Below are 21,544 nucleotides of genomic sequence, written 5' to 3'. Positions count from 1 at the left end.
TATTTGCTTCTCTTCAATTTATCCTAGTTTTCATTAATAAAGACCCTGTTTTTCTTCTCTCTCTTTAACTTACTGGGTTTTTTTCGGCAAATTAACCTGCGGCCAGATTTGTGATGAAAAAATCAGCAAGGATATTCATCGAGTGTGGTTAACATTTTTTCCACCCTCGCAGCTTGATGAAGGCGTGTAGCTTACTGTTCCTATAAATGATCAAGTTTAGGTACAAGCCTCAGATTTCCAGGTAGAGTAAAACAACAGCAGCAGCAGCCAGTGAAAGGGATCATTGAGTATTTTCACAAGAAAGGGTAGAGTTGTTTTTTTTTTCTCTGGTCTCCATCACTCCAAAAAAGGGACTCGACCATAAAAAGAGAATTCTGTACCTTTACTGAATAGTGATGTTGGCTTAAAAACACATTTATATTAAGTTTTATTTTGTTAAAGGGTCCTGAGGGAAGAGCAGGCAAAACCTTTTTTATGCAAAGGGCAGTAGGCTTGTAAGAAAATAATTTGCTAGGGAGACCACTGAAGTGGATAATAAAAGTGGGCACAAGGGACGGTTTCTGCACAGAGGCATATGATGAGAAGGTGGATAGGTGAGCTTGAATTGAACTGAAAAGGGATGGGCTTGTTGGGCCTAATAGCTTGTTCCTAAAAATTCTTCTTTTCTTCCCAGTTTTCTCTCCCTCCCAGGCCATGTGCTTCAAGCTCTGGGCCACTGCTGGAGCCACTTTTAACCAGTCGCTTAGTTATACCAGAGCAGCCAAGTGAAGAGACTCGGCTTTGGGAATTGTCTGACCTCCAGTCAGCACCTCTCTGCAGCAGCATATTTAAGGTTGCAGCTTGGGGATTAAATTTCTATCTCCCTTGGATCCCCACTCCGTGGTAGATTTGGGTGCTCCAACATGCTGCACCACTGCACTGCCATAAAAAAAATAATCATTTAATTGGTCTCCATTCTTCTATTGCAGGAGAATAAAATTGCCTTTTCCTTATGAAATATTCCTCTTTATTTGTTCTCGGGATGTGGGCAATGCTGGCAAGGCAGAATTTATTGCTCATTGCTAGTTGCCCTGAGAAAGGTGGTGGTGAGCCCTCTCCTTGAACTGCTGCAGTCCTTGTCCATGCTCCTCCTTATATTTGGGGAAGATGATTCAAGAATAGTGGGTGATATATTTTCAGCCATTCAATGAGATCATGTTTGATCTGTGACCTAACTCTATATACCCGCCTTAGCCTCAGATCCCTTAATACCTTTGGTTAACAAAAATCTATCAATCTCAGGTATAAAATTAACAATTGAGCTAGCATCAACTGCTGTTTGCTGAAGAGAGTTCCAAACATCTACTACCCTTTGCTTGTAGAAGTGTGACCTAACTTAACTCTTGAAAGTCCTGGCTCTAATTTTTAGGCTATGTCCCCTCATCCTAGACTCCCCAATCAGCGGAAATAGTTTCTCTCTTATCTACCCTATCAGTACCTCTTAATATCTTGAAAACTTCGATCAAAGCACCCCTTAAACTTCTAAATTCCAGGGAATGCAACCCTAGTTTGTGTAATCTCTCCTCATAACTTAACCCTTGGTGTCCAGGTATCATTCTAGTAAATCTACACTGCACTCCCTCCAAGGCCAATATATCCTTCCTAAGGTGCGGTGCCCAGAACTGAACACAGTACTCCAGGTGTGGTCTAACCAGGGCTTTGTATAGGTGCAGCATAACTTTCGACCCCCTTGTATTCTAGTCATCTAGATATAAAGGCTAGTATTCCATTAGCCTTTTTGATTATTTTCTGTACCCGTCCATGACATTTTAATGATCTGTGTACATGGACCTCTAAGTCTCTTTGGACCTCCACTGTTTTGAGCTTTTCACCATTTAGAAAGTACTCTGATCTATCCTTTTTCAGTCCAAAGTGGATGACCTCACACTTGCCTACATTGAAATCCATTCCCTGTGGAAAAGTGATCAACTTCTGATCAGTAAATTATTTCTAACTTTCACTTTAAATAAGTTGTTTCCTGTCTTTTTCGGTGTGATGCCATGCTATTTTAACTGATGAGATTGCTGTGAGAAGATGATTTTCCTTTCGTCACTGTGCACAAAACCATTAAGAGCAGGAGCTGCCGAGCCCAATTTAAAATTTAAGAAGTAGTGCCTTGCTCTTTATTAGTTTGTCACAAGCAGTGTACATACATACGAACGTACGAATTAAGAGCAGGAGTAGGCCATTCGGCCCCTCGAGCCTGCTCTGCCATTTGGTAAGATCATGGCTGATCTAATTGTGACCTCACCCTACTTTCCTGTCTACCTATTATAACCTTTAACTCCCTTGTTAATCAGGAATCTGCATATTACAGTGGTTTGTCTCCCACCGAAGAAATTCCCAACGTGCGTGTGGTAGTAACCTAGAGACCAGAGGGTCCTAAACTTGATGCCCAGTCTATGCTGAGTTAGCTGATCTCAACTTGGGGTTAGATTTTTTGACTAATAGTAATACACAAGACCCTACAACACAATAGCATAGACACTTGGGCTCACTGATCCTGCTCTTGGGAGGGAAAATAAATCAGACCGGGTTTCCCATTTCTGATCTCTCTGCACTGCCTACTGCCTCCTGTGTGTGGACAGGATCAGGCCTTGCTCCGAAGTCCTCCACAGCCTGCTGATCGTCACTGTCCAGAATGGCCACTTGGGCGAAGTCCAACTTGCACCGATGATTCAGTCTGCCCATGGTGATATGAAGCAAATTAAGAACATAGTTACCTTGCCCACTTCATAAGAGCCTAGCCTAGACGGTGATTGCGAGTAAGCTATTCATCACAGCTAAATGCAAAAACTGCCCCTTGCTTGACATCCTCACACGCAGGCGATCCAGCAAAGGGTAGCTGGGTAGCAATTGGGAGCGAGAACTTTTTTGGATTTTCCCCACTCCCAATGCAACTCCCCAGCCCAGTTGTGCTAAGAACAATTGTCATACTCCTACCCCCTTCCTGGCTAAGAACAGCAAGCTCGGCACGGAGCTGAGATTAAACCAGGAGCCGCCCTAGTCTGCGGGTTCAGTACCACACCAGGAGGTGTGTTTGTTTAATTATTAGCGTGTAGCCTCTTAAGTAGCTACTTTGAGTGAAAGTGCTCGACTGTGAAGCCATTCAAACGGCTGTGCTGTTGCGCGGCAAAATGAATTGACCCCTTATCTACTGCATCTGAAAAGGAAGGAGGTTGTGCACCTGTGATGAATTGGAGCTCTGTACCTGTAAATTATCAGGCTACTGAAAATTCAAATGGTGGTTATCTGGTATGAGCTGTCATTGGGTCTAATAAACTGGAAACCTTTTATAAGCTGGTGGTGCACATTCTTGGAGGTTTTAGTACTCCAGAAATCCGAAGCATTGCTGCCCAAGAATAATCTTGACATTTGAGCAGGAAAAAAAAACAATGCCTGCATTGAGAAGAGCTAAATCTTCCTCCCCCGCAGTAACCTGTCCTAATATGCTGGTATTGTTAGACTGGATCCAAGGTTTGAAATGCTAACAAAAGGAGAAGGAAAGCCTAGAGTGAGTGTTTTTGATCAACACGCTTCTCCTCCCTTATATTTGGGGAAGATGATTCAAGAATAAGGGGTGATATATTTTCAGAATGTCAAATTTCTCACCCCAATGGAGACCTGTCATGTCAGTTGTCCTTGAAGCTGTTCCAGAGATGCTCCGTTAAGTGCATGGGCCAACAAGTCTGGCTATTGATTGTTTCTTCTTTCCAATGAAGCATTAAACCCCCTGGGCTCTATGCTGCCCTGTTAATTCACTAGTCCACTCACCCCTCGATAAGACCTGCCATCTGCAGCACCATTCATTTTCTCTCTCTCTCTCTCTGCGGAATCTTTGTTTAACTTACAATCATAGAAAATTTATGGCACAGAAAGAGGCCATTTGGCCCATCGTGTCCACGCTGGCCAAAAAATGAGCCACCCAGCCGAACCTCATTTTCCAGCACTTGGTCCAAAGCCATGTAGGTTACGGTACTTCAGATGCATATCCAGGTACTTTTTAAATGAGTTGAGGGTTTCTGCCTCTACCACGTCTTCAGGCAGTGAGTTCCAGACCCCCACCACCCTCTAGGTGAAATTTTTTTTCTCAGCTCCCCTCGAATCCTTCTACCAATCACTTTAAATCTATGCCCCCTGGTTATTGACCTCTCTGCTAAGGGAAATAGGTCCTTCCTGTCCACTCTATCTAGATCCCTCATAATTTTGTACCACTCAATTAAATCACCCCTCAGCCGTCTCTGTTCAAAGGAAAACAACCCCAGCCTATCCAATCTTTCCTCATAACTAAAATTCTCCAGTCCTGACAACATCCTTGTAAATCGCCTCAGTACCCTCCCTAGTGCAATCACATCTTTCCTGTAATGTGGTGACCAGAACTGTACGTAGTACTCAAGCTGTGGCCTAACTAGTTTTTTTTTATTCGTTCATGGGATGTGGGAGTCGCTGGCAAGGCCAGCATTTATAGCCCATCCCTAATTGCCCTAGTGTTTTCTACAGTTCCAGCATAACCTCCCTGCTTTTATATTCTATGCCTCGGCTAATAAAGGAAAGTATTCCATATGCCTTCTTAACCACCTTATCTATCTGTCCTGCTGCCTTCAGGGATCTGTGGACATGCACTCCAAGGTCCCTCTGTCCCTCTACACCTCTGTTTCCTCCCATTTTTTGTGTATTCCCTTGCCTTGTTTGCCCTCCCCAAATGCATTACCTCACATTTCTCTGGATTGAATTCCATTTGCCACTTTTCTGCCCACCTGACCAGTCCATTGATATCTTCCTGCAGTCCACAGCTTTCCTCCTCACTATCAACCACACGGCTGATTTTTGTATCATCTGTAAACTTCTTAATCATGCCCCCTACATTTAAGTCCAAATCATTGATATATACCACAAAATGCAGGTGACCTAGTACTGAGCCTTGCGGAACCCCACTGGAAACATCCTTCAGGTCAGAAAAACACCCGTCGACCATTACCCTTTGCTTCCTGCCACTGAGCCAATTTTGGATCCAACTTGCCACTTTCCCTTGGATCCCATGGGGTTGTACTTTTTTGACCAGTCTGCCATATGGGACCTTGTCAAAAGCCTTGCGAAAATCCACGTAGACTACATCAAATGCACTACCCTCATCTACCCTCCTTGTTACCGCCTCAAAAAATTCAATCAAGTTAGTCAGACACGACCTTCCCTTAACAAATCCATGCTGACTGTCCTTGATTGCTCTGTGCCTTTCTAAGTGTTGGTTTATCCTGTCCCACAGAATTGATTCCAGTAATTTTCAGACCACCGATGTTAGACTGACTGGCCTGTAACTACTCGGTCTATCCCTCGCTCCCTTTCTAAACAACAGTGTGACGTTAGTTGTCCTCCAATCCTCCAGCACCACACCTGTATCCAGTGAGGTTTGGAAAATGATGGTCAGAGCCTCTGCTATTTTCTCCCTTGCTTCTTCCTGGGATACATTTCATCTGGCCCTGGTGATTTATCTATTTTCAAAGATGCTAATCCCCTTAATACTTCTTCTCTCACTGTGTTCATCCCATCCAATATTTCACACTCCTCCTCCTTAACTACAATGGCTGCATCGTCCTTCTCTTTTATGAAGACAGACGCAAAGTATTCATTAAGAACCACACCAACATCTTCCGCCTCCACACATAGGTTACCTTTTTGGTCACTAATAGGCCCTACTCTTAGTTATCCTCTTGCTCTTAATGTATTTATAAAACAACTTTGGGTTTTCATAAAACATCTTTGGGTTTGCTTGTTCACGCGATTTCCCTCCTGGTCATCAGTGCCGTCTCTTGAACAAAGGAGGGATGTCGTGCAGTTAATGTAGAGAATGTTCTCAATATAGAATCATTGATACCTGGCAACAAGCTGCCAAGCCATCATTCAGCGGAGTGATGTCCTAAGCCCCAAGAATGAAGAAGAGATTGAATTATTACCATAAGCTTACAGCCAGGTGTTAAACATTTTATATAGTTTATAAGCTTTTTTTTTGGATGGGCATCACAGTGAAGACAGCACATGGTATAATAAAGATGTCTGAGCCGACATCAGATGGTAGGATTGGGTACTCTAGCAATGCCACTTTTTTCTGCTCTTGGAATTATATTGCAAAATACACATTATATAGAAATTATTTATATGCTTCTCCTCATATTTGGGGAAGATGATTCAAGAATAAGGGGTGATATAATTTCAGAATGTCAAATTTCTCACCCCAATGGAGACCTGTCATGTCAGTTGTCCTTAAAGCTGTGCCACAGATGCTCCACTAAATGCAGTCACAGCTGTGACTGAATACAGGCCTGGGAGCTGATATGGAGCCACTTGATCCCAGAAAAACACTCAGCTGGCTAGTTTTCTGCATCTATTGTAAAAGTGGATTAATCCTTACCTTCATTTCTTTCCAATATAAAATATGGGAGTACTTCAAAGCAAAAAGTACTCCCTAGACTATTCTCTCTCAACAGCTCTTATTTTCTTTTCCATCCTTTGTATTTTTCCTGATACTTATGACATTAACCTGCTGCTCATTCCCCCCTCCTTTCACTTCAGCACTGATGGCCTCTTTTTCAGATCCAACGCACGCTGCTTGTTTTCAGGGCTCTTCTCTTTGCCTTCTGCTCAGTCTCCGCTTGTCCATCTCCCTACAGGACATCTATGTACATGAGTGCTATAGAAATGTAAGTTATACTCTCTAAGTTCCTCTAAGGGCTGTCACACTAGCTCAGTTCACCAAGTCTAAATAAGGTCCAGGCTCCCCCATGTCCATACTCTTGTCATTCTCATCACCTGAGATGAGGTAGACCTCTGCAGAGCAGGACTTGTTTTGTTCCACCTTTTATTTGTCCCTCCAATCCCCCCTCCACTAAACCGGAGATGGAGCCGAGTCTGACAGGTGAGGGCTCCACTTAGTGTCAGAAGTGCTGCTCAATCACAGGAGATTCTTGAATATCAATTGAAGCTCATTGAGAAGAGCTCCTGAGCCACCATGGTTCCTCAGCTATTTGTTTTGTCCTTTCCTTCCTTTTCTCTTCCAGGCTTGACTGCCCAACCTGTAATCACCCCCTGTAGCTGATGCCTATTTTGTCCGGTGACCTAACAGTAAATGGCGCTTGTAATCCAGCAGGATGGCAAGTTCAGTGTGTGTTTCCTCTTCTTCCGAGAGGCTTGATCAAGGTAGAAGGTTGTGTATCAAGTTCACACTTAATACCTAAGCAGGGAATTTCCTCGGAACTGCTCCTGCTCCGCCACCGTTTACACAGCTCCAGGGACCTTCCCGGTCTAGAATATCTTAGAATCATAGAATGGCTACAGCACAGAAGGAGGCCATTCGGCCCATCAAGCCCAAGCTGGCTCTTTGTAAGAGCAATCCAGTTAGTCCTATTCCCCCGCTCTTTTCCCATAGCCATGCAATTTTTTTTCCTTCAAGTATTTATCCAATTCCTTTTTGAAAGCCACGATTGAATTGGCTTCCACCAGCCTTTCAGGCAGCGCATTCCAGATCATAACTACTTGCTGCATAAAAAAGTTTTTCCTCACGTTGCCTTTGGTTCTTTTGTCAATCACCTTAATTCTTTGTCCTCTGGCTCTCAACCCTTCCGCCAATGGGAACGGTTACTCTTTATTTACTTTATCTAAACCCTTCATGATTTTGAACACTTCTATCAAATCTCCTCTCAATCTTCTCTGCTCTAAGGAGAATAACCCCAGCTTCTCCAGTCTATCCAGGTAATCTTTTCTGCACCCTCCTTAAAGCTTTCACATCCTTTCTAAAGTGCGGTGCCTAGAATTGGACACAATACTCCAGTTGTGGCCGAACCAGTGTTTAATAAAGGTTCAACATAACCTCCTTGCTTTTGTACTCTGTGCCTTTATTTATAAATCCCAGGATCCTGTACGCTTTTTTAACTGTTTTCTCACCCTATCCTGCCACCTTCAAAGATTTGTGCACATATACCCCTTGGTCTCTCTGTTCCTGCACTCCCATTAGAATTGTGCCATTTAGTTTATATTGCCTCGCCTCGTTCTTCCTGCCAAAATGTATCACTTCACACTTCTCTGCGTTACATTTCATCTACCATGTTTCCACCCATTCCACCAGCCTGTCTGTCCTCTTGAAGTCTATCACTATCCTCATTTTTTACTGCACTTCCAAGTTTTGTGTCGTCTGCAAATTTTGAAATTGTGCCCTGGACACTCAAGTCCAAGTCATTAATATATATCAAGCAAAGCAGTGGTCCCAGCACTGACCCCTGGGGAACAGCAGTGTACACCTCCCTCCAGTTTGAAAAACAACCGTTTACCTCTACTCTGTTTCCTGTCACTTTGCCAATTTCGTATCCATGCAGCCTTAGCCCCCTTTATTCCATGGGCTTCAATTTTGCTGACAAGCCTATTATGTGGCACTTTATCAAATGCCTTTGGAAAGTTGATATACACAACATCAACTGCATTGCCCTCATCGTCCCCCTCTGTTACCTCATCAAAAAATTGAATCAAGGTTGTTAAACATAATTTGCCTTTAACAAATCCATGCTGGTTTTCCTTTTTCAATCCATACTTGTCCAAGTGACTATTAATTCACTAGTGCTCCCATCCCTCGATAAGCTCCACCGTCTGCAGCATTATTAATTTTGAGGAATATACTTCATTCTGTAAGGTGTTACTAGCATTAGTGTTTGCTTGGCTCAGTTTAATAAAGGTTCAACATAACCTCCTGAGTTGGAAGGTTGAACATTCAAGCTTCCATCGAGCACTGAAACATATCAGCGCTCCTGACTGGCTGCTGGATCTTTGAAGCTACTGTCTTGTGGACAACGCTGTGTCATCAGTCCAGGAGGCCCGGAGCTTTTGGTTTTTAAACTGTGCATTTTAATTAGTTCCAGCGCATTGTTGGTCTTAGATCTGCAAGACATCTGCAGAAGAAGTCACTTCATTTCAATTCATTGTGACTGTACATGAAGTGCTTGCTGAGAAATTTAAAGTCTTCCATTTATGTAACACCTTAAGAGAAACAAGGGCGAAAAAAACTGTTAAAATGGATCATAATGCTTTTCAGTTAGAATTTTAATTATATTTCAAGGGGGCATTGATGGTGCAAGGCTCCCTCTTTGAGATACATTTTGCTAAGTCGGAACCAACTTTATAGTGTATTTCATTGCTGTACTTTGATGCGATGTTTCATCACCTTGCTGAACTGAAGGATTATATACTGGTAATGACAGCTTTGTGGAGTCCGTGCCAAGTCTGATTTTTTTTAAAAATTATTTGCCAGGTCCAAATATCTATCCTCAGTGGATAGTTTTCCTGATGCTTATGATTGGTAACCTGCCCAAAAACGATGACTTTCCTATTTTTTAACTGCACGGGCCAACAAGTCTGGCTGTTGATGGTTTTTCCTTTGCGCTGAAGCATCAAACCCCTTGGGCACTATGCTGCCCTGCCCAGTTAATTCACTAGTGCGCTCACCCTTCGATAAGAACCGCCATCTGCAGCATCTCTCTCTCCCTCTCCTTTCTTTCTTTCTTTCTGTCTTTCTTTCGCCTCCTCCGCGTCCCCCCCCCCCCCCCCCAGCGGCGGGATCTTTGTTTTACTTGTTGACACGATTTCCCTGATAGTCATCAGTGCCGTCTCGCTGAGCAAAGGGGGGGGACATCGTGCAGTTAATGTCCTCAATATAGGATCATTGATACCTGGCATCGAGCTGCCAAGCCACCATTCAGCGGAGTCATATCCTAAGCCTCAAGAATGATGCAGAAATTGAATTATTACCATAAACTTGCAGCCAGGTGTTAAACATTTTATATAGTTTAAGCTTTTTTTTTGGATGGGCATCACAGTGAAGACAGCACATGGTGTTCTAAAGATGTAGGAGTCGACACCAGATGGTAGGATTGGGTACTCTAGCACTGCCACTTTTTTTCTCCTCTGGAATTATATTGCAAAATACACGTTATATAGAAATGATTTACTTTTGCTGCCCCTCCGGTACTTTACCCAAGTGACCATTCTTTAGTGTTGGCTGAGATAGAACCCCAGAATCTTACAGCACAGAAAGAGGCCATTTGGCCCATCGTGTCTGTGCCAGCTCTTTACCAGACCAATTTAAATCTAAAGCTAATCCCACTGCCATCTCCACTTCTGCTTCAAATATTTATCTACTTTTCCCTTAAAATCTGCAATGGTCTCTGCCTCAACCATTCACTGTGACGAAGCATTCTACGCTCCAAATACTATCCAGCTAAAGAAATTCCTCCTAATCTCTGTTCAGTCTTTTGGTGAATATTTTAAATTGATGACCCCTCGTCATTCACTACCCAAACAGAGGAAATAGCCTTTCCCTCTATTCACCCCATCAAAACCCTTCATCATTTTAAAAACCTCAATTAAAACTCCAGCGGCAGAATAGTGGGTGTCTGCGGGTTATTTGTGATTCACAATTGAGCACAAACCTGTCCTCATCTGACATCCACATGCATTCACTATTCAGCAAGAGTGACTGGATAGTTGTTAGGAGTGGGAACCCTGGTTAACATTCTTTCCCCTCTCCCAACTCGGGAGCAATTGTAGTGCATCTGCTTCATGCCTTACCTCATATCAGCTAACTACCCACGGACTGGGATTATTTCGGTTCAGTGACACAATTGAACATAAGAACATAAGAAATAGGAGCAAGAGCAGGCCATACAAGACTGCTTTGCTATTCAATAAGATCATAGCTGATCTTCGACCTCAACTTCACTTTCCCGCCGATCTCCACCGCCCTTGATTTCCCCTAGAATCCATAAATCTATCGACCTCAGCTTTGAATATACTCAACGACTAAGCATCCACCGCCCTCTGGGGTAGAGAATTCCAAAGACTCACAACCCTCTGAGTGAAGAAATTCCTCCTCATCTGAGTCCTAAATGGCCGACCCCTTATCCTGAGACTATAAACCCCATAGTTCTAGACTCTTCAGCCAGGGGAAAAAGCCCCTCAGCATCTACCCTGTCAAGCCCGCTCAGAATCTTATATGTTTCAATGAGATCATCTCTCGTCTAAACTCCAGAGAGTATAGGCCCATTCCACTCAATCTCTGTTCATAGGACAACCCTCCCACCCTGGGAATCAATCTAGTGAACCTTTGTTGCACTGCTTCTAAGGCAAATATAAAAACAGATAGCAAGAGTTTCTACAGTTATATAAAAAGTAAAAGGGTGTCTAAGGCAAACGTAGGTCCTTTAGAGGATGAGACCGGGAAATTAATGGTGGGAAACATGGAGATGGCAAAAATGCTGAACAAATATTTTGTTTCAGTCTTTACGGTAGAGGACACTAAGAATATCCCAACACTGGACAAACAGGGGGCTCTAGGGTGGGAGGAGCTAAATATGATTAAAATCACTAAGGAATTGGTACTCAGTAAATTAATGGGACTCAAGGCGGATAAATCCCCTGGACCTGATGGCTTACATCCTAGGGTCTTGAGGGAAATGGCAGTAGGGATTGTGGATGCTTTGGTAATAATTTTCCAAAATTCTCTGGACTCGGCAAAGGTCCCGGCAGATTGGAAAACTGCCAATGTAACACCCTTATTTAAAAAGGGTAGTAGGCAGAAGGCTGGAAATTATAGACCAGTTAGCTTAACATCTGTAGTGGGTAAAATTTTGGAGTCAATTATTAAGGAGACAGTAGCAGAACATTTGGATAAACATAATTTAATAGGACAAAGTCAGCATGGCTTTACAAAGGGGAAGTCATGTCTGACAAATTTGCTTGAGTTCTTTGAGGATATAACGTACAGGGTGGATAAAGGGGAACCAGTGGACGTAGTGTATTTAGACTTCCAGAAGGCATTCAACAAGGTGCCACGTAAAAGATTATTGCTCAAGATAAAGAATCACTGGATTGGGGGTAATATTCTGGCATGGGTGGAGGATTGGTTATCTAACAGGAAGCAGAGAGTTGGGATAAATGGTACATTCTCGGACTGGCAACCTGTAGCCAGTGGTGTTCCGCAGGGGTCAGTGCTGGGTCCCCAACTTTTTACAATCTATATTAACGATTTGGAGGAGGGGACCGAGTGTAACATATCAAAGTTTGCAGATGATACAAAGATGGGAGGGAAAGTAGAGAGTGAGGAGGACATAAAAAACCTACAAGGGGATATAGACAGGCTGGGTGAGTGGGCGGAGATTTGGCAGATGCAATACAATATTGGAAAATGTGAGGTTATGCACTTTGGCAGGAAAAATCGGAGAGCAAGTTATTATCTTAATGGCGAGAAACTGGAAAGTACTGCAGTACAAAGGGATCTGGGGGTCCCAGTGCAAGAAAATCAAAAAGTTAGTTTGCAGGTGCAGCAGGTGATCAAGAAGGCCAACGGAATGTTGGCTTTTATTGCTAGGGGGATAGAATATAAAAACAGGGAGGTATTGCTGCAGTTATATAAGGTATTGGTGAGACCGCACCTGGAATACTGCATACAGTTTTGTTGTCCATACTTAAGAAAAGACATACTTGCTCTCGAGGCAGTACAAAGAAGGTTCACTCGGTTAATCCCGGGGATGAGGGGGTGGACATATGAGGAGAGGTTGAGTAGATTGGGACTCTACTCATTGGAGTTCAGAAGAATGAGAGGCGATCTTATTGAAACATATAAGATTGTGAAGGGGCTTGATCGGGTGGATGCGGTAAGGATGTTCCCAAGGATGGGTGAAACTAGAACTAGGGGGCATAATCTTAGAATAAGGGGCTGCTCTTTCAAAACTGAGATGAGGAGAAACTTCTTCACTCAGAGGGTAGTAGGTCTGTGGAATTTGCTGCCCCAGGAAGCTGTGGAAGCTACATCATTAAATAAATTTAAAACAGAAATAGACAGTTTCCTAGAAGTAAAGGGAATTAGGGGTTATGGGGAGCGGGCAGGAAATTGGACATGAATTTAGATTTGAGGTTAGGATCAGATCAGCCATGATCTTATTGAATGACGGAGCAGGCTCGAGGGGCCAATTGGCCTACTCCTGCTCCTATTTCTTATGTTCTTATCCTTCCTTAGATAAGGAGACCAAAACTGTACACAATACTCCAGGTGTGGTCTCACCAAAGCCCTGTACAATTGCAGCAAAACTTCCTTACTTTTGTTCTCGTGCCCCCTTGCAATAAAGGCCAATATACATTTCCATACTGTACCTGCACGTTAACTTTCTGCACAGCGGCTTTCATGACCCGAATGTAAGAAAACAATTTGTGCACTTAGGACAACTTTCAGCAAGAAATCTGTGCTTAACTTCACGATCGACTAACTGCTGTCAGAATGTCAAACCATGCAAGCAGTATTGATCCTTTGAAGGGTCTCTTCAGCTGTTGAAAAAGTGCACACTTGGTACCCTGTAACACATGCTTTCTGTAAACTTGTCGAAGTTAGGAAGAAGAGCTTCATAAGAATATACAGAATCACAGAACATTTCTTAATTAACAATGTTCCAGGAATGAATTCTTGTAAAAAAAAATTTTAAAGATTCGCTTTTTTATTATGATGAAAAAGTGCTAGTCATATCAGAACTAAGATGGCATTATAGTTATGTATTGCTAGCTGTATCCTTTTAACAGGAAATCAGTTATATTCAATCACTGGTGTTATGCTTGACCTTTCTTTGCATCGTTTTTTTTTACTCTATATAATAGTTAAAATGATGTTGAAAATGTCTCTTGCCTCCCACCTGGAAGTGCCATTTCCAAGGCTGGGCTCTGAAACATGATTCTCCAGCTCTTCTCAGGCTGGAATCATAATGATTCACAGAAGAGCTACTTTTATGTGCTTAAAAAATTGCCAGAATTTTAAGGGTTCCCTCTGGAACTTGCAGTTTTTTTTTATTCCCGCAGTCAATCTTCTCACAGCTCTGAAATAATGAGATAAATGGCATGTTTGGATCGGATGGTAATTCCACATCTGTTAATATCTAAACAGCCTCATTTGGATTGTGAATCTTTGTTGAATGCCTCCTCTTATAGAACCCTGTAGTGAGCCATCTTAAGTTATTCACACTGGCAAAGGGATTAAAAAAACCAGGGTCTGTTACTAAAAGTCAAGAATATAGAAGTGAATCCAATACCGCGTAAATGGGTTTTAACCAACGAGATATTTCTGGAAAATGAAGGAATACTAGGGATATGGTGAGAAGGTGGACTTGAAAGAAATTTAGCCAATCTGTTTCTTTTTCTTGAACGATCTAATGTTGGTTACTCAGGTACTGTGGCCAATGAGGATCATCTAGTCCTATCCCGCAAAGCATTTTATAACCTTGTCTGTCATCTTCTATATTGAATGGAGTATTTTTCTCTTTTTAGAATATTAACACAAGTTCAAGTCCAGCTTTTTTTTTACATACTAAGAAGCCAGGGTGAAAGGCCACGGCCAACAGTGCAGGCACTACCACAGTCAAAGAGAAGACTAGATCAATCAGGAAGTGGTGCTGAGGTGACACCAAGTGCTTGATGCTGCCACACCATGCTGAAAAAAAGTGTTCCACTCTGCTTTTGTTCTCTTTTTCAGATGAAGAAACAGTTGGGTGACAACGAATCAATTACTCACGATGTGGTGGGGAACGCCCACATAGAGAACTATGCCTACAAGATGTTCCTTTATGCAGATACTGAAGATCGAGCAGGAAGATTTCATAAGTGAGTCCACCATTATGTTTTTTTAAAAAGGAACATTCTGGTATACCATCGTGACATAGCACATGGTGCAATACGCCAATGGATTACAGTAGCTAGATGAGGCTTTTCTTTTAAGGCTTATAAAATAATTGCCCATACGTATTATACGTTGGCACTGATGTAATGAGGAATGACGAGTTTAAAGTTTGAGTGTAGCTAAGAGGGCTAAAGGAATTTCTGGCCATCAGAACTTCTTAAAAAAAATCTATTGTAGGTATTGTTACCTCAGGTGAGTGCCATCAATGACAGACATTCAGTCCTCCATCTGTCAGAGGCACATATAGAGAAATGGGATGAGATGTCTGGTGTTCTAACAGCATCATGGACCCAGGTTGCCATGAGTCTTTCCATCTGTTGGTGGATTAAATGCCTCTCATTCTGGATCACTTACACACAAAGCCAGTTCCGTGCCTTGTGTTATTGTAGGAAATGGCGTCACGGTGCAAATACACAGACGCAAAGGTGAGAGTTCTATTGATTTCAGACCCGCCTGTGTCGTGATGTGCAATTCTACATCCCGTACATTTGCCTCCAACAGGAGGGAGAACAATGTTGCAAGGAAAGTAATTGCAAGTTGTATGGGGAGGGGAGTGCTGAGAGAGAGGTCACTGGAGTACCTCCCTGAGGAAACAATAAAAGGGCCTGAAGAATTTTTTTTTTGTAAGAAACCTGCTGTTTTCTTCCCCGGTTTCAATAGTCTCCATGGTCCATGCACTAGCTCTTGGCCCAGACGGCAGGTTGGTGGGTGAGTGACCCGTGCTCAGTGCTGCTGTGAAGCCATCTAGGAACATAGGAACAGGAGTAGGCCATTTAGCCCCTTGAGCCTGTTCTGCTATTCAATGAGATCATGGCTGATCTATGACCTAACTCCGTATACCCGCCTTAGCCCCATATCCCTTAATACCTTTGGTGAACAAAAATCTATCAATCTCAGATTTGCTCAGAGATACATGAGAGGGTTCCAAGGCTGCTCTCCCTTTGATGTTGGTGCCCCTGCACAGTGTTGGAGCCAAGACTGAGAACTCGGGAGTGTGGGGGAACCCATGCCCTACTACTGCAGTGATGCATCATTCTGTGAACAGAATGATGCAACATTAACAATAATTATTAACGTGCTTTAGGGTTTTTTTTTTTGTATTATTGATTTTTGGAAAGGGGAAGAATGAATATTTGTCATTGGTGCCTGCAGCATAACAGCTAAAAGGGAACAGAGCAGTTATGGACTCCAGTGTGTTAGGCAACTAAATGCAATCACTGAAACAGCCTGCAATAATGACTGGTATCTCTACTGATGGCTCCCTCAGATTCTCTATATTTCCTCTGTTACTTTCTGTTTGAAGTCCTTATCATCTGCAAGACCCTCTATGGCCTCTTCTCATCCTATCGCGGTAACCTTCCTACGTTCCCGTACACACCTTCTGCTTTTCCCAATCTGGCCTCCTTTGCGTCCCCTCTCCCTATGCTTCACCATCAACCTCAGAGTCTTCAGCCATTTCGGCACTATCCACACTCTGAAATCCTGTCCCTGGACCCTTTTCCTTTGCTACCTCTCTCCCCTCCTTCAAAAGCCTCCTCAAAATCTGCCTCCTTGACCCTGCCTTCTGTCACCTCCCCTGATTCTTCTACCACTGAACTGTGTCCAGTTATTTTTTGCCTCTGAAGCACTTTGGGACATTTGATTATGCAGTGCATAGGTTGTTAAGTCGCTGGTACCAACTGTCCCGTAAAAGCAGACTTTCATCTGAATTTGTTTTTCTTGGTTGAATTTTTAAATGATGGCCTGCTGTATCTTTAAAACAACCTTAGTGAGAGGATGCTAGTCAACTGAGTCAAGCTGATGCTTCTTGACTTCTGATACTGGCCTCTGTGTGGTTGATAGAATGACAACAATTTGCATTTATGTAACACAGTGAATGTGGAAAACATCCAAAGGTGCCTTATGGGGAGGAGGGGGGAATAAATGAATGGGATAAAGGTGCATACATGAGCTATGCTGTGAGAGTTAGGAAAGGTGGTCGAAAGCCAGGTGGAAAAGGTGGGTCTTGAGAAGGTTTTTAACATTGGAGGGTGAAGTGGAGGGATGGACGAGCTTAGGGAGAGAGTTCCAGAGAGCAGGGTCGAGGCAGCTCAAGGCTGACCACAGTGGGGTGGCGGGGGGGATGCACAAAAGGCCAGAGTTGGAGGACAGAAGGGTGTTGCAGGAGAAATAAGGCTGGGGGAGGTACGGTGAGGTGAGGTGAGGCAAGAGAGAGAGTTGAAGATGAGGGCAATGATTTTAAGCTCAATACACTGGGGGACAGGGATTGGAGTGATGGGTGATGGGAATTAATGTGGGAGAGCATATGAGCAGCTGTGTTTTGAACAAGTTGGAGTTTATGGGGTAGGAAGGATGTAAGTCCAGCAGGGAGAGCAATGGGGAAGTTAAGTCTAGAGGTGGCAGAGGCATGGATAAGGGTTTCAGTGGCAGTGTGAGGTCAGTTGAGGTGAAGGTGGGTGATGTTGTAGGGGTGGAAGTGAGCAGTCTTGATGGATAGGATGTGCATCCGGTTTGAAACTCAGCTCTGGGTCGAGCAGGACACCAAGGTTTCACGCAGTCTAGTTTAGCCTGAGCAAATGGCTAGGAGAGGTTATGGAGTAGGTGGCAAGTGAAGCAGAGTTTATAGCAGGGACTGAAAACAATGATATTAATCTTCCTGATGTTTAGTGGGAAGAAATTTTGACTTGTGCATGAGTTAATCAGACAGTCAGTCTGACAGTACAAAGGTTGTCTTGATAGAATCATCAGAGGCAGCGCACAGAGAGAATGGTGGCCTTGCAGTGACACAGTTTTTTGGTCGGTTGATTTTCAAAATCTCTTCTGTTTCGGCAATGACTCCTAATTTTTCAAATTCCAATGAAGGTTTACACCAGAACTGTTAACCTATCCTCCTTTGATCAACCTATTTTGCATTTTGAGCATTTTCTATTTTTACTTCAGATGTTCAACATTCTTTTTAACCCCTATTTCAGTACCATGAAATCTCAGTTATCGGGCAGAATGGAGGAGACACGCCACCTAGGGTTACCAATGCTGGTTGGACGTATTCCTGGAGTATTCATCACGTGACCTCTCACCTCCAACCACCTGCCCATTCAAATAGCCTTTCCTCATCTCCAGTATTTTTATAACAAATAAATTCTAGTACTCAAAGAAAATGAACAAAACACAGAATTTATTTAATGCCCGTATAATGGTTCGTCTGGCTTGCTTGCAGCAGTATCCAGGAGATTAACCTTCAATTCCCCGGGGACTACAGCACAATCCTGGAGGGTTGGCAACCCTATCTCCACCACCACGGCTGTTATACAATATGGGTTTGTAGATACTCAAGTTCAAGCTTTTTCATTGTAAGAATGTTTCTTCGCCTGAGTGAGGGCCCAAGTCTATGGCTCCCAGTGGCCTCCCCAGCCTGAACCCCGTTGCTTTTCCCTTGACTCTCGCAAGCATTACCTGAATTGGGGAACTAAAGCTCAACGAACAGGACCTGGTTCATCCTGTGCTTGGCCAGGCAGCAATGTTTATAGCGTTACCTACCTGGCAGCCAGTGCAACTCTGGAATGCAGAACCAGAGAGAGCAGTGGCTGTGTTTATGTAGGGTTACACACACCCAAACAAGTAGTGATAGAAGTGGTACCAGAATTCCATAACTTGGCTCACGAAAGAGCAACTGCGAACAAAATGGTGCACTTCGTACTCAAATAGATCAGTAGGGAAGCCACAGATCTGTTAGGGATGCCCAGCCACCTCGTATGATTATATTAGAGTGGAGTCCAGCACGGCCAATGCCAGTGAGACAGGATGTGGTCAGTGGGATGTTTGCTTTTAAAAGAGGTATTTTCTAGAGCTGCAGGTGCTTCCCCGAAGCATCTAAATTGACACACAGATTTTGCTTATTAATGGGGATGGGATGCTTTGATGGAACAATTTATTTCCAACAAGTTATCCCAGTTTATAAGCACAGCACATATTTTGATTCACAAGATGTATTTCTTGGCTCCTGCAACCTGCTGTAACTAGAACCAAGCTTCTAAATTACATTAAGTACTGTAATTTACTCACTTTTTATGGCTCCTCGTCTAATTTAAGGGGGAGGAAGGAGAGAAATGTTTGTTTCGTTGGAGGGCATAAATTATAGAGTGCAATAATTTAATGAGAGGGATTGAAAGGGCAGAGAAAGGCAGGGAGAAAAAAGGGATCACTTATTTGATCCCTCCCACCGGGCCAGATTCCCTGCAGTGTTTTAAATTCCAAGAATGAGGACTTGGAATTTGAAAGTACTTTCAATTCTGGGGTTTCTAATAATCTTAACAAGGCCCCCAATTAACTTGTCTGAGAGAGTCACGAAAAATGAGCATGTGTGCTTCCTTTCATCTAGGAGAACAGTAGATCACAGTTCATGCTCTTGAACTCTGCATTTATATCAGAATGGTGCCAGAACAGAGAAGGTTAAGGGGAGATTTAATAGAGGTGTTCAAAATTGTGCAGGGTTTTGACAGAGTAAATAAGGAGAAGCTGTTTCCAGTGACAGGAGGGTTAATAACCAGAGGACGCAGATTTAAGGTAATTGGCAAAAGAACCAGAGGGGAGATGAGGAGACTTTCTTTTTATGCAGCGAGTTGTTACAATCCGGAATGCGCTGCCTGAAAGGGCGGTGGAAGCAGATTCAATAATAACTTTCAAAAGAGAATTAGATATATTCTTGAAAAGAAAAAATAAGCAGGGCTATGGGGAAAGAGCGGAGGCAGTGAGACTAATTGGATAGCTTTCAAAGAGCTGGCGCAGGCTCAATGGGCCGAATGGCCGCCTTCTGCGCTGTAAGATTCTATGAATGGCAATCCCTTACTGCAGTAGGGTAAGGGGATGTAAGGTAAAAATGGTGTCACTGAGACCTATCTCTGAAGCTGCAGCCTGCTGTCTCTTCTGGCTACTGGAATCCATGCAGGTTAAATCCCCTCCACTCCCCACTCTCCTGCACATTGGTTTGTACAAAGAGTCAAAACTGATGCTCCAGTGCTATGGAATATTCTAAACAGGATAGCCAGGTAGTGAAGGATAGAATACTAGAGCCTGGTCTTCAGTTGCTTCAAGTCTTTATTCACAGAGCTCCACATTACCACCACCACATCCTAGATCAGCTCTCTTATAAATGGATGCAAGAGAGTTCCAATTGATACGCACCACCTGAATACAATTAACACGCAGGACCATTTCTTCAACCTAAGTGCATTGTTAGTTGGGACATTATAATACGATGTCATATGGGGAGGGACTTGGGATTGTTATGCAGTAAGTTTGTGGCCTGGGCTGAGGAGTGGTAAGAGGCAGCAAGGCATCAGAGCCCCCCCCCCCCCCCCTCCTCCTCCCAGTGTGATGCACCTGAGGAAGCTTTTTGTGTGGTCCGAGCAGCATAGGCTGAGGCCAGATTGGCTGCCTACCTCTCTCGGTTTAAAAATTAGTGCGTGGTAGTGGGAGGAGGGAGGGAGGGAGAGACAGGAGGGGCAACATTTTCCGAGCTGAAAAATTTGACCGGGTGAAAAGATCATATGCGGAATTAAACTTGCTACCAGGTACACACAACGTAATATCTTCCTTGTAGATTACACAAAGGACATCACTTCTTTGCTGGCTGGGCTGCATGAGCTCCAGGATGATGCCTGGTTAGATCTGCACACAATCTAAATCATAGAATCTGACAGCACAGAAGGAGGCTATTTGGCCCATCGTGCTTGTGCTGGCTCTTTGAAAGAGCTATCCAATTAATCCCACTCCCCTGCTCTTTCCCCATAGCCTTGCAATTTTTTCCCTTTTCAAGTATATATCCAATTCATAATTCAAATTGGACGCACTGGCACAGATAATTTAAAAAAATAAATATCTCGCATTTTACCATAAGCTGATTTTAATAAAGTGAGACGAAACATGACAGCTAAAGCGAGTAGAATCAGGCCACTGCTGCAGAAAGAAAGAACTAACCTGCATTTATGTAGCCCTTTATTGTATCCCTCAGGAGGACCCAGTGTGTTTTCACATCCAGTTAACTTTCTGAAAGCACACATGACAGCCATTTTGCACACAGCAGGATCCCGCAATGTGATGAATGACCAACTAATCTGTTTTTGGTACCATTGGTTGAGGGAGGAATGTTAGCCAGCACACCAGGAGAACTCCCGCTCTTTAAATTGTGCCCTAGGATCTTTTGGCATTCATCAGGGCCTCAGTTTAATGTCTCATCGGAAGGACGGCATCTCCGACAATGCAGCACTCCCTCAGCACTGCATGAAGGTGTTAGCCTCGATTTTGGACTCAAATCCATACTAGGGTTTGAACCTACAGAGCTCTGACGCAGAGGTTAGAGTGCTACTAACTGAGCCAAGTTGGCACTTCTCTTAAAAGAGAATGCCAGGGTGGCAGGGCCTACCATGTTTTTGCACCACTGTAAATTTGACTGTCAGAGCTGGTAAGTGTTTATAGTGGCAGAAGCTCTAGATGTAGTAAAATTGGTGCGTGTTCTGATCTGACAAACTTTCTACGGCTTGTGGCAGCAAACAAGAGCCTAATGGGCAGGGAAATCAAAGCTGTCGCACTGATTTAACTCCATTGTGCAGCTATAAGCAGCAAGTAAGGAAAAATACAGTCTAAACAAGACAACAGGCTCCATTTTACAGACTATCATTAAATGGCAGTAGGTGCGATGGGTTCACTGTGCAATCTGTCAGTGCGGCTGATCTGGGACCAGGTGGGTCAGAGGTG

The 21,544-nt window shown here is 43.4% G+C and overlaps 1 protein-coding gene across 3 annotated transcripts in view; it reads left to right on the top strand.

Moving 5' to 3' along the window:
- vta1 (vesicle (multivesicular body) trafficking 1) overlaps positions 1-21,544 on the top strand; it is a 137,915-nt gene that overhangs the window by 60,593 nt on the left and 55,778 nt on the right. For all 3 annotated transcript variants that reach the window (XM_067988560.1, XM_067988558.1, XM_067988559.1), the window contains exon 3: positions 14,588-14,715. In XM_067988560.1, coding sequence (XP_067844661.1) covers positions 14,588-14,715 — 128 coding nt within the window. The remainder of the gene's footprint in view (positions 1-14,587; positions 14,716-21,544) is intronic.

The sequence above is a fragment of the Heptranchias perlo genome, chromosome 8 (assembly GCF_035084215.1).
Source record: "Heptranchias perlo isolate sHepPer1 chromosome 8, sHepPer1.hap1, whole genome shotgun sequence".
NCBI lineage: Eukaryota > Metazoa > Chordata > Chondrichthyes > Hexanchiformes > Hexanchidae > Heptranchias > Heptranchias perlo.
This window is presented reverse-complemented; position numbering and strand designations above follow the sequence as displayed.